Source organism: Falco biarmicus, chromosome 1 (genome assembly GCF_023638135.1).
Source record: "Falco biarmicus isolate bFalBia1 chromosome 1, bFalBia1.pri, whole genome shotgun sequence".
NCBI classification, from domain to species: Eukaryota; Metazoa; Chordata; class Aves; order Falconiformes; family Falconidae; genus Falco; species Falco biarmicus.
The window spans coordinates 58731666-58745274 of record NC_079288.1 but is presented as its reverse complement, the minus strand read 5'-3'; the positions used below and the strand labels follow the sequence as shown (position 1 = coordinate 58745274).

Sequence of the window (13609 nt, the reverse complement as noted above, 5' to 3'; positions counted from 1 at the left end):
AGATACGAGGAAAAAACCCTATATTCAGTAAAAGATGGTTATAGTGGATTTTTTGAAAATTTTTTTGTTCTCTAAATGAAATTCAGTTGTTTCAATGCTTGGCAAACCATACAAATAAAGTAATATTTGGAGCATACAAGTCTTGTTAGATTGATGAATGCAGAGAAATCTGGTGCTCTGGAGAGAAGGGTGATCATATCAGGAGCTGCAGGTAATACCACCTCTGACTTTAGTGAGCTATGCAGATGTAACTGGGAATGCAGGTCTTAAGATAGCGGCAGGTATAGAAAAATCTGCGCTCTATGCCTGTTTTTTGTTTGGTGGGGTGTATGTTTTTGTTTGGATTTTATTTTTTTTTTATTTATTTCGTAAATCAGGTTAATCTAAACTATTTCAGATCTTCATGTCAGCTTTTGCCATGTGATGAACTGTAGCCAAACTGATGTAATTTGCAGGGCATTGGTTGATTTAATCATGTTTCTTTTTTCAAACTTTGAAAGCTCATTTCCATTTTACTGTTGTCTTTCTGCTTTCAAAGTTCATTTTAAAGAAGCTAATAACGATATGTAGGTGCAATCTTTTAGGTTTTTTTCTGTTTTCTTTCAGGATCGTAATAACGCCAGACAAATTCATGAAGGGGCAAGTCTGCCTTTTTTTGAAGTATTTGTGGATGCTCCATTGCATGTCTGTGAGCAGAGAGATGTTAAAGGACTGTATAAGAAAGCCAGGGCTGGAGAAATTAAAGGTGAACCTAGATGTAGTCACATCCTTTCTACATAAATGAACCATTGGTGTAATTTGACTCCACATAAGTGGATGTGCTCAAGTCTGAGAGTGTACTACCCTTAAAAGCGGCATGGGCTGGGGACAGGACCAAGCAGAAAATCAGGATCAACTTCTAGCTCATTTAACTGACTAGATAAATGCATAGGAGAGTAAAAGGGCAGAAGTGGCTATCCTTAAAAAGCCTTGAGCAGTTTATGTGGTTTCTGTTGTAGGTTATGATTGAGGGTTAGTCTTACCTCCTTTGAGTATCCATCAACTAGTTAAAAAAGAGCCCGATTCACTCTAAAGTCTATAAAGGTTTGCATTAATAAGAGTTAACTAATGTCTTCCAAAAAGTAAAACATGATCACTGTCTTTCTTTAAAGACCATTAAGAATGCTTCTGAAGAGACTAACTTCTATTTTGAAGTTTAAGGGTCTGTGCTAGTGCCCATGAAAATAATTTCATATCCCCAGCCTCAGATCAAGATTTAAGTACAGCCTGCAATAAAAAAAGCTTAAATATGTGATTACTCATTGCAAGTATTGTTTCAAGCTGTGTTATATTACAGTTGCAGAGGCTGACAATAGCACTTTTTACCTGTATTAAGAAGCAAAGCAGTGTTTAATCACTTTCAGAGGCTGAGTTTGCAGATGCTGTAATGAGGAACTCACCGCTAGCAAAAGTGATACAAAATTCAAGAATCTAAGATATTCCACCTGACTGGTTACTTGATAATTCTAGTACTACCAAATATACCATGTGAAGACCAGGAATAAATAAGGCTGAACTAAGGTTTGCTCAGAATCAAAGCAAGATGGGTTGAGACCTTACAGTACAAAGATAGTTCTGTACAAAATCCTTGTTTGTCCTGTAGAATTTTATTAATATTTTATTAATCTTACAAGACCCATAATGGAACTGTGTTACTTTAGAAGTGGTAGTGAAGTATACAGTGGCTAAGTAAGTTACAAATGGGTCTGGCAGTGGCTGTATCTTCTGACTTGTCAGATATACGAAGGATGAAAATTAAATGAACTTGCTTGTTCACGAGGAGCGTCAGCAACTGTTTCCTTCTTTTTCCCTGGCAGTGGTAATGGGACACTTTCTTTGCCCCCTCTTCCCACTTCTCCAGTGATCAATACTTCTAAATTGCATGGTTTTTGGAACATATACTGGCCTTTCTTTTTCACATGGGGTACTGCAGCAATTGATTTTTTTCTTAGATGGGGAATGAAGCTACTAATTTTGAGATTATTTAACTCTGCAGTGAAAAACTCTATTTTTAATGTTTGCATCTGCAGTTGTAGAGGATGCAGATGTTCAGTTGCTGTAACCCAGCTGATACTACTCCTGCAGATCTGACTTGTAGTGCTTACATGCATTGCTGTTGGGCTTGATTGTCCCTTGTTTGTGCATGGTTATTCAGAATCTCCTCTGTTTCAAAGCAGACTGCTAGCTAAGTAAGCTGGAAGAAGTGTCAGTGATAGCTTGTACAGTCTGTGACAATAGTTGTTGTAACTATAATAAACACACAATCTACTTTACATTAACAGCTATCTTAAGATGAGTGATTAGCTAATGTAATAGATGTTGGAATTCCTTACTCTTTGGAGTGCTGCTTGGTGGCATGAGTGTAAATTTACACGTATACTGATTGTTCAGCTTTGTGTTTAAAACCAAACAAACCAAAACCCCACAACAATCACATCACAGCTAATAATGAAGGACAGGTGATGGATGACTAACTCTGGTTTGATGTGCACAGTTATTCTGCCAATGGTCCGTCCTTTATTCGCAATTTAAATCAAATAACTTCACTAACAAAAATGAGCTATGTATGTGCTGCAGAATACCGAAGTTTGATGCAGTCATGTAGTAGGATTAGCGGATGGACTGATGAAGAAAAAAACCTGTTGATTATATAGAAAACTTGTCTGTGAACAATGTTAAAATTGGCACAATCTTTTGGAAAAAGTCAGTTAAGATTTTTTTCTTATGTTCTGTAGGTTTTACTGGGATTGACTCGGAATATGAAAAACCAGAAGCCCCCGAGCTTGTGCTGAAAACTGATTCCTGTGATGTGAATGATTGTATACAACAAGTTGTGGAACTTCTTCAAGAAAGGGTGAGCAGAAATGCAGATAGATCTTAGTAACCTTTTCAAAACATTTGTGCCTGCAATTTGAACATCTGTACTTGGAAAAGCAGAGACAGTTTTTTTTAATAGTTGAAGGCTTATGCATCTTTAAAATCTAGCTTTCAAACTTGTCCTATTATGTGCATCCTTTTTAAATCTAAACATTGCAGCAACATTGATCTCTAAGTGAAATAAGATTTGGACAAGTGGAAAATTATATTAATTATCTTAATTGATAACTGGAAGGGAGAGAAGGGTGTCTCAGCTGTTACAGAACCAATGATGAATGCAGACTTTAAAACTGGTTACTGGCATTTGTAAGGGCCTGAAATGTTCTACTTTGTCTCTATAGCAAACCAATTAATATATACTGCAGATGTGAAGAGACAGGGCTGTATTTACACAGTAATTTGAGCTGGCTTAGATAGGGGCTGCTGTGGTTGTGTCTGGTTTCCCTTGTTCCCAATGTTTTTCTTGCACTAGTAAAAGTGGTTCTGCAACTGTGTAATGACCGGTTCAGGAAGCTGATCTTCTTGACGTGGCTGAGTTATGTTATTGGTTCATAGCTTCTGAAAAGGTAGGTCTCTTTCTTTGTTCATGCCTATGATCTACACCAACACTTTTGAAGCCTCTGGGCCTCCTCCTGTTTGATAAGTGGATTCAGCTCACTACCCAACCTAAAAAACACACCAAACCAACAGAAAACCAACCAACCAACAAAACAAAACCAAACAAAACCCCTCACAAACAAACAGTAGTATGCCAGCAAACCACCTACAGAAAACAAAACAAATAAACAACCAATAACCCCAAACCTGCCAAAAGTGGAGGCAGCCATGAGATGGCTTTATTCTCCTGAAACCATACCCCCAGAATCTACTAATCTTCATCTAGAAGAAATAGGTCTCCTTACATTCTTATCTATAGTCTGTGGATAGTGGGATGACATTTGAGACAACTAATTTAGATACTCTAGCAGGCAATTACTCATATTTTTGTGAGGTGCATGTTCTGGAAATTTAGAGTGTAGGCAGTAGCTTGAGTAAAGCTCCATCAAGTGTTGAAGTTGGTACAAGCAAAAGACCTCATCATGTAGCCAGCGTGGAGTTGATTTTAATCCTCTGTGCCACTACAGCTCTGGAGAGATTTAGTCCCTTGTATCTAAATTTTCAAGAAGGCCCTGTTAATAGATCACTGCTTGCACAGTGTTGCTCAGGAGATAAGACAGGGCAGAAAACCGCAGCAGAATTATTTATTCTTACCCTAATGCTAATCTGAATATTTTCTGGAAGAAAAAAGGAGACGCCTGTGTAGGAGTCCTACCTATGGGAGGTGGCATTTCGTGACTGTGGGAAGCCTTGCGCCTTCTGCTCAGAACTATTAAGTAAACTTCATAATTGTAGAAACCAATGTCACGTGTGCCAAGATAGTGATCTCCAAAGTACATTAACACACTTGGTACACGGTGCTGAATGCTGGCTCCTGGCCCAGTCAGCTGTCCTATGCTTGAGGCACAGTTTTAGTGCTTTTATTTTTTGTCTTTATAGCCAACAGTATCACAAATGTCAAGATACCTTAGTGGTTGCTTACTTAAATGAGAGAGAATGAAACTAAGGCATGGCTGAACAGGCATGTGTTGTTCTCAGGCCATATTAATACAGTGATATCTTGAGAAAATAATTTCTCTAAGTTTCCTTTAATTGGAACAAGCTGTGCCTGTGTTCTTTAATAATGGATTGTGATTAGTAAAGAAGAAGACCATAGGCTAGCAGGATTAAAAATAATTTGGGATATTCGTTTTGTTTCAATAGCTGTGAAAACGTTTAGGAAGAAGTCTGCACAAAGTATTGGTAAGCCTTGAATTTCAAGGTCTGTTTTTATAGTAGTTCAGATAATAATGGCAGTAAAGACAGCTGGAACTGTATAAATATGTGTTGAAATAGAGATACAGATATACACACATACGTATTTATTAAACTAGAATTTGAAACATTGTTCTTTTATAGGTAGTGGAATTATTTGGTTCTTAGAATTTTTCATAATATTTGAGAAGAACTCTGAAACAAATATATCAGGTCTTTTCCAAAAACATGTTCAGTCCTTTATGGAAGAATAAGGGAGAACCACATGGAAATAGGAGTAATAAACAGCTGTGGAACCTGAAAACTTCTTATGTGGTATAACTTGGTTTGGAGGATCATCTGGCTTGGTATCTTTGCATGTAAATGTAATAGATACTTCAAAGTTCTTTTTAGGGACCTAGAATACAAGGTACTGATGAGCATCTCCTAAAGCTACTGAGTCTGAGTCATATGAAAGTTCCTTTCACCACTTCTCCATGCCTGCACACCACCACCTCCCCCACAGCTCCTTTCAGTACTACACAAATTGGTGTTTGCATGCTTGCCCCCTCCTCCCCAGCCTAGTCAGAATGGCTTATGTAGCTTTTGAGCTTGATAGTTTTGGATTTCAATCAGCTGATACTTTCCAATGGAGTCAGACAAGCCTAGTGTAGGTGTTTGGCTGTAAAGATCTCATTGTGTGTGTTCTTGTTTTTCCTGTCAACAAGTATAGTTGATCTGGCCCCTTGCACAAAATTCATGCTTCCTTACTATGGAACAAGTTCAATATTTAGCCTGGAAAATATTTTCTGAAGAAGTCATAACTCAGGAATGCCATCTTTATTGTTGAGGAAGTACAAAGTGTACAAGGAAAGAGTTGCATTTCTAGTAGGTAACTTTTTTAATTTTTAACTACCTTTTGTATAAATGTCCTGTTAGGGACATCACCTTACAGTGGCTCTACAAATACAACCTCCCAAACTGGAATCTGATTATGCACTTTACTACTATTTAGTTCAGTCCACTGTGAGTGTACGGATCAACGTTCTGTCCCTTGTTCCATCTCCCATCCATCCCCCAACAGTTACAGCCAAGTTCTTACCTAAGCTTAGCATTATACTTGTATTTGGGAAGGTGGTCCTCATGGTATCTTATAGTACTGATTTCTTAGACTTACTCACACGATTGCTTGCAATTGTATTCAAATTCTGAAGTTTGGAGTGGCGAGAATTTGAGGCAGAATAGAAGTTAGGGGTTGTTCTTTGTTGTGGTTTATAAGGTCAAGTTGTGTGTGTGGTTTTTTTTTGGTTTTTTTTTTTTTTTTTTTTGTTAATGATGTGAAGCTTGAGGCTGGCGGTTCCTGGAAAATATAAAATGGATTCTACTGTTCTGTAAATCTGTTTGTTTTGTGGTTTTTCTTTTAACCTCAAATTTTACTGTAGCTATCACTATAACAACACCATGGTTCTCTCTGGAGCAAAGTTCTCAATCCTGTCTAGTTCCTCATTCACTTACCAAAAACTTGATAATAAAGAATACTCTGCGTGATCATGTTGGTCATCAATGCGAATTACCGCAGGCTCCAAAACATCTTTCGGTATTTTTTTATTAAGAAACTTGCAAACATAGGAGCTTAGTATCTGCAACATTCACATAGAGCAGGCATTACAGGTCTTCAGCTCACTTTGTTATTAGACTGTAAATTAGACACTCAGAGTATATTTGGGACAATTGATTATACCCAGCTGCTAGGTGGGTTCTGAATCATTATTTTTTGTGAAACTTTGTTTCCTGTCTCCTCCTGCTTTCAAAATAATTTCAGCAGAAAAACTGTATGAATACAACTGTTACTTGTTCAGATGGCGATGCCTACAGGAAAAGGCGATTGGATGGAACTAACTGGGATTTCTAAAACAAAATGCAGATCATGCAGATTTTATAAATGGTATATAATGCTGGTAATAAGCATTTGTATGAAATACAGTACAATGACATTAACTTGCAGCATACCTATCTTTTACCTTTGATACATGCTGACATTGTGTGCAATGACTGACCTTTTGATAACTAAACAAAGTATCTTTCTTCCTAAGACATGAGAAAGAGACAAGAGAACCCAGGCCATCATCAGCTTTGGTGCAGGTGCATTCTACAACAGAGTGAGAGATTGAGGCATATGGAGGGTGGTTTCCTGAGCCAGGGAGTCCCAGGGGAAGGGCAGAGCAGAGACCCGCCAGGAGCCGACAGCTCCCATGGGAGCAGCTGACCAGGTGTGCGTGGGCCCGGGCGTAACGGTGGCCACCCCCACTCCCACAAAGGGCAGCCCTGGGGAGTGCTGTGACCAGGGTGGGCAAACGGGCTGTGGCATGGCATGGCTGAGCGGGAGGACACCTCTTCGAGGAATGGACATTCTGCTGGCTGAATGGAGAGACTTGAAGTACACACATCCCAGCAACTGGGCACTGGTCAGTGACCATCTGCACAGGTCAAGGGCGCTCATCCTACCTGACCCTCAAGGCAGAATGGTGGGTAGTCATCTGAGAGCAAAGGCTGCAGCTCCAGGGGGGCTGTGCCATCTACCCCAGCAGTGGCCAATGCCTCCCCAGACAGAGCTGCTGAAGGAAGAGGCTGCAGCGCAGGCCTCAGACTTGCAGGAAGGGCCTCGACCTTTCTCCTTGGGGCAGGGACAGGCAGCAGACCTGCCTGCAAAAGGTGTGCTCAGGTGGAGAGGCTCCTGCAGAAAGTGGCTGCAGAATGTCAGGTAGGCTGAGGAGAAGTTAGATAGCTGGTTCCAAGTTGCACCCTGCAGTAGACTTACAGGCCACAGGTAAACAGCCAAAACCTCCCCCACCAGCACATGCAAGAGGGAGGAGGGGGGCCAATAGTGCAGGGGAATGGAAGCTTGCAATGGCAAGTACCTGGAGGAAGAAGAGACTTTCCCTGAAGCCTGAGGTGCCCTTGCAGAATTGCCTCACCACTCTGCAGACTGAAGAGGAAAGATGCGCCACATCAGGAGAGATGCTGGAACAGGGAGTAAGGCAGCCTGATCTGTTGCCTGTGTAATACCTAGCGCAACTAAGAAAAGGTGACCCGTAATGGTGGTAGGTGACTCTCTTCTGGGAAGGTACAGAGGCACCTATTTGCTGACCTGACATACTCTCTAGAGAGGTGTGCTGCTTACTGGGAGCTTTCACTGGGGACCTTGATAGGCTTGAGAGGTGCACCCATGTGAACCTTGTGAAGTTAGCAAGGCCAAGTGTAGAGTCCTGCATGTGAGTCAGGGCAACTGCCATTATCGGTACAGGATAAGTGGAGAATTGATGTAGAGCAGCCCTGAGGAGAAGGCCTTGGGGCTGTTGGTTGATGAGAAGCTCAACCTGACTCAACAATGTGCACTTGCAGCCCAGAGAGCCAACCCTATCTAGAGCTGTATCAAAAGAAGCATGGCGAGCAGGTTGAGGGAGGTGATTGTCCCCTTCTGCTCTTGTGAGACCTCACCTGGTGTTTAGCTCTGCAGCCCCCAACATAAGGAGGACATGGATCTGTTGGAGTGAGTCTGGAAGAGAGCCACAAAGATGGTGAGAGGGCTAGAGAACCTGTCCTGTGAAGATAGGCTGAGGGAACTGAGGTTGTTCATGAGATGAAACATAGGAAATTCAAAGTAGACATAGGGGAAAACTTTAACTGTAAAGATGGTAAAATATTAGCACAAGTTGCTCTGAGATTTTGTGGATGCTCCATCCTTGGAGTTAGTCAAAACTTGACTGGCCCAGTTCCTGAGCACCCTGCTGAACTGGGACCAGGTTTGAGCAGGAGTTTGGACTAGATGACCTCCAGAGGCCCTTCTGTGATTCTGTGACATGGCTCGTAATTGTTTTGTGTGAGAAGCTGGGGAAAAAACCCCTATGCTCTGTGTAAAGTATATGCAAGATTATACTATTAGTTTTATACTGTTATAGTGAAGATTTAAACATGCAACAGTGAAGATGTAAGCAAGAGTGAGCAAAAACCAGTATAAGCTTTTAATCATAATTTAAAAAAAAACACCTCAGTATTTGACTTCTGTAATTCCCACATCAATAAAACACAATTTCTTCTCACGCTTAGATTAAATTAAGCAGAGCTTCCTGTACTTTAAGTTATGGATTTCCTATTTTTGAGGTATGTGTGCTTTAGTTGTGGGTGCTTTTTTCTGAAAACATACTACTGAATGTTACAGGAATTTCAGTACCTCAAATTGGTAAAAGGGCACATATAGTTTTGGAGTTACTATTAAAGAGCAAGCTGCAGTTACATGGAGTTGTGTACCTGTTAAATACTGTGATGGTGGTGTTATTTATTTCTTTTGCTTTCTTCTCTTGTTTTTAAACTTCTGTGTTCTGGGAAAAGGCACAGACAAGGTTTTGGTTCAGAGCCATTCTGTATTAATTGCAGGGATTCTCCTTTAGGCAACAATCATCCAGTTAGATCTGCTGACTGATAGGTTTGTATGAATATTTCCTAGGTGTTTGTGGTCAAAATTATTTAAGATTATGCAGATGTACATAAGCTAAACATGAATTATTTTGACCAAAACAAATGTGTAAAGGGGTGTCTTTACACATATGAGAGGAACATCATTTAATGTCTGGGGTCAGAAGTTCCTATTCTTTGCATCAGTGGAGGAGTGTTTCTATGGCTCCAGTGAATTTACAAAGCGATAGAACACAACTGGTGGGCAGAGAAGAGGCAGCCCTCAGTCCAGAAAATAATGTCTCCTTCTGTTAAGATCGTGGTGGCCACTACATGTTTCAGTTTTCCCTATACTTAAAAGTACTGACAAACTGCCTTGCAAGCTGTAGGTATCAAGACTTAAGTGATTATTATAGTCAAGCAAATACCTCTGTTTTTTCCATATATAAATAATACAGTGGCCTTACACCTCAATATGATCTTACAAGGCTAGTTATTCAGTAATGTAAATTGGATGTCACTTGTGAATGCCCGTCTATGGGAAACCTGCCTGAAGGCCCTCTCTTTACAGACTGTTGAGGATGTTAGATATCAGCAAAGAACCTACTATCACAGTCTGAGGAGGAACAGTCCCATGAAGTATCTGGTTTATTTTTTTATTATTTTGTCATTATTTCTATGAATGCATCGATAAATAAGAAATATAGTGGAATATGGTGTAAATTATCCTTTGGTAGAATGAACCTTTAAGTAAACTTAATACCTTGAAGTGGTCACTAGATGGCTTGCTTGCCTAGCATTTTCGTAAAATTCATGTGGTTTAAAGACCTATGGATTCCTCTTACTGCCTTTTTTTTTTTTTTTTTACATCTAAGATACTGATGTTTTTTTATAATCTAAGATGCTGTTTTAAATACCATTTTTATGCCGGCAAGGGAGTCTAGGTTTACTAATCCTACAAATTCTCTAAATACCTGACTCAGTGTTGCAAGAACTGTCAAGATATTTACATCCTTATAGTGAAGTAGATTGTTGGCAGAAAATACATTGTGAAACCTTTGTTTTCTCCATTGTTTAGACCGTTAGTGGGGCACTAAAAACAGGATAATATCTGAAGACACCCTTTCAATAGGCACATCTATTTTAGGATTTTGATGGTTTGTAAAATCAGGACATTTTAGCATGTTAATGAATTAGGGTCCAGAGGGGAATCTTCTATGGAGCAGCTTAATGTGTATTCAAGTCATATTTGGCTTGTAAGGTCTGCTGTTCTTTACAGCAGGCAATGCCTTTATTTGATTCTGGGCTTATTGCTGTGGCAGGAGTCTGCTGCAGCTCTCCTGGGCTGTAATGCTGCTGTGCAGTCGGAGAAAAGAGAAGGCAGGTTTTGCCTAACTTGCTGTCTAATAAAATTAGCTTCCCAAATGATGTCTGATATGTAATGGACTGAGCTTTTCCATATAAAGGATAATTTCTAAGTGCTAGTTTAATTTGATTTTCTTTTATTTGTCTTTGGAGATATGAATTATGTAACAGCCAGTGAGTCTGACTCACTAGGTATTTTTACTCCCGCAGTCATTTTATCTCCCACTTCCTTTCATCATCTCACTTCCTTTGTTTTACTTTCCACAGAGGTAGTGCCTAATGTCTGATAAATCTTGGATAAATGCTTTAAAATGCTTAGGCAAACTTTGTGTTTCATACAGGCATACCTATTTATTCTGGGCTGCATATACTGGAAAAATAAAGATAATTTCTTTATTCTTGTTATCTCTGTATATAATTTGCTGTATGGGTGAGCATTTTTCTCAAAAAGTAAAGCGTTACTTTACAAAAGTTTCCAGAACTCTGAGAAATGTGTTTTAAAAAGACTGTCAGCTGCTTTTCACTGATATTTTGCTACTGAATATCACTTGAATATTTGACTGGGTTTTGACATTTTGCACCATCCTTTCTCAGAGGATACTCGAAGTTTTATCTAAGTTTTATGGCCTTCTTTCATTTCCCCCTTTTTTAAAGCAAATGTTTTTATCCTTATATTCATATCTTACAAGAAGTTTAAGGTCTTGAGCATCGTGGTGTGAGAATGTCTTGCATGGAGGAAGTTGAATTTTTTTCAAATAAAACTGGTTATAAAACTAGATTTCAGTTCATTGCATATATGCGCACAGATAGCTTCACATTTAAATGTTCTAGCTGTTCATATATAGATTAGGACACTGATGTTATGTCATTAATTGTAAGTAATACATTTAATTTGTATTTCTGCATTAATCACTTTGAGAAAGAGATATTTTTTTTTATCTCCATGTTACCACTTCTAACATATGTTGTATAGCGAATGACTTAAATTTATAAATGCTCAGTCTCTAAAACTTTTTTTACTACTTTAGCAAGTATAAAAGCATAGTGTCTTCCTTTCTGCTGTAGATAATGTAGGCATTAATAAGTCATAAACCCTGTACATAATTCAATAGTTAAATATTTACTAGGTAAATATTATGTGGGGTATTTAAGGTTTTTGAAAATCTCGTCAGGATGTTTCGCTTCAGTTACTCAAGCCAGCAGCTTGGCTAGCAACGTATCATAATCTTGGAACAGTGCTGGCTTTTAAATTAGTAAAAAATGTTTAATGAATAAACTTTTGCTACACAGTAGTGTAACACTAGAATTTTATTTCCTGACTAAGTGTTCAGTGTCCAAGAAGCTTTCTGTTTATTCCTTTTATACAGGACATTGTACCAGTGGATGCCTCTTATGAGGTGAAAGAGCTTTATGTGCCAGAAAACAAGCTACAGTTGGCCAAAACTGATGCTGAGTCTCTGTTAACCTTGGAAATAAATAAGGTATTGTGTGTTCACTTATCTCACTGAAATTGAAAGACAGTCTAATCTGTTGCTCAGTGTAAGTAGAGATAGTCGAAATACCTGTACTGGTTACAGAATGTATCACAATATACTTTTACCCTTTGTTCTTGAGAGAAAGCACAGCATCTGTGTGTTCTTTGATCACTTATTAGAGATAAACGAATCTCTGTAACTTCATAAATAACGGCTGGTATAGTGTTACTTAGCTTATCCCGAGCCTGAAGATTAAATTTACAGTGACTTCCTCCCATGCATGCCCCCTCTCCAGTCCACGGACTAAACCGTGGCTGGCATGTCCTGTGTGATTAACTATTTCTTGAAGGATTACTAACTTTTTTTTTACTTACACAAACCATTTTACTTTAAATTGCAGTGACCTAGAAATATGAAGACAGTTACTGCTTCTTGATTGTCCATGTTGGTAACCTTCAGCTGAACGATAGTAACCTTGTATAGCAGCCTCAAGCAGCTGCAAATTTAAGTCTACAAAGAGATTATCAGAAGTACTTTATTTTTTTTTTTCTGGTTAGAACGTATTCATGCTACTTTTCTGGCTTCCAGCAGAGAAAATGTGGAAAAATATGGATCAACTTGATCAACTCTGTTCTTATTTTGGTTAAATACACAATTTTCCAGCTCAGATGAATTAGACAAAGCTGCTTCTGGCTGTGTTTCTGTTCTGCTTTATCTTTGTTTTCTGAAGAACTAGGCTTAAACACTGATACAATGCATGAGTGTTTTCAATGGCTTTTTGACAGTATTACTAAACTTAAAGCTCAGGATTTGATCTAGGAGCTAAGCTCAGAATTGGGCATCTGCAGTGAGTAACTTGACTTTGAAGGATTGAGAGAACATACCAAGCACTGAATTAAATAGTTCTAAAATTTGCCTAGCCTTCTACTACTAGCAAATTTTAGTACTTCCTTTCACCGCATCATACTAGATTCCTTTCACATGTGTCTTTAAAACTTTTTATTACTTTGAGGAATAAATATTTAAGGTCACCATTATTAAATTTCTGTAGTGTCCTGTTCTAAATTGCTCCCTATCTAGAAAAACAAATCCTTTCCCCTCCCACCCCCAACCAGTGTGTTGTTAAATATCAAGCAAGTATGTAATGTAAACTTGGGAAGAAAATGTGTGTTGTACTTGCTTCAGCATAAATTATACAGTGTAATAAAATTAGTCATGCTCTTTGCAAAAGAGACTTGCACAAGCAAAGCCTGTCCTTGTCAGACTTGACCAAGTAGAAATAGTAGAGGCCACACACTAAGTCATAATGTGACTGTTTAAGTGCTAAGGAAGGAAATTCCCTGTAAGCTGATACCTCTTAAACTAAAATAAGTACTAGTCCCGAGAGAATTTTACTTCTGGATTGTCTCACTAGTTTATGCAATAAAAATTTTCTTTCTAATCTGTTTTAAGATTAGACCTCTTAATATTCACCCCCATAATTCTGTTATTTGTGTGGTAATTGTATGCATTGTTTTCATTGTTTTTTCTCTTTTTTTTTTTAAATATCGTGGTTATCTTCCTTTGTTAAA

General features: G+C 38.6%; 1 protein-coding gene across 3 annotated transcripts in view; it reads left to right on the top strand.

The window, feature by feature from the left end:
• The window catches only part of PAPSS1 (3'-phosphoadenosine 5'-phosphosulfate synthase 1), a 47958-nt gene that overhangs the window by 11723 nt on the left and 22626 nt on the right, over positions 1-13609 (top strand). For all 3 annotated transcript variants that reach the window (XM_056336869.1, XM_056336877.1, XM_056336886.1), the window contains exons 4-6: positions 607-745; positions 2775-2893; positions 11931-12044. In XM_056336869.1, the coding sequence (XP_056192844.1) occupies positions 607-745; positions 2775-2893; positions 11931-12044 (372 nt within the window). The remainder of the gene's footprint in view (positions 1-606; positions 746-2774; positions 2894-11930; positions 12045-13609) is intronic.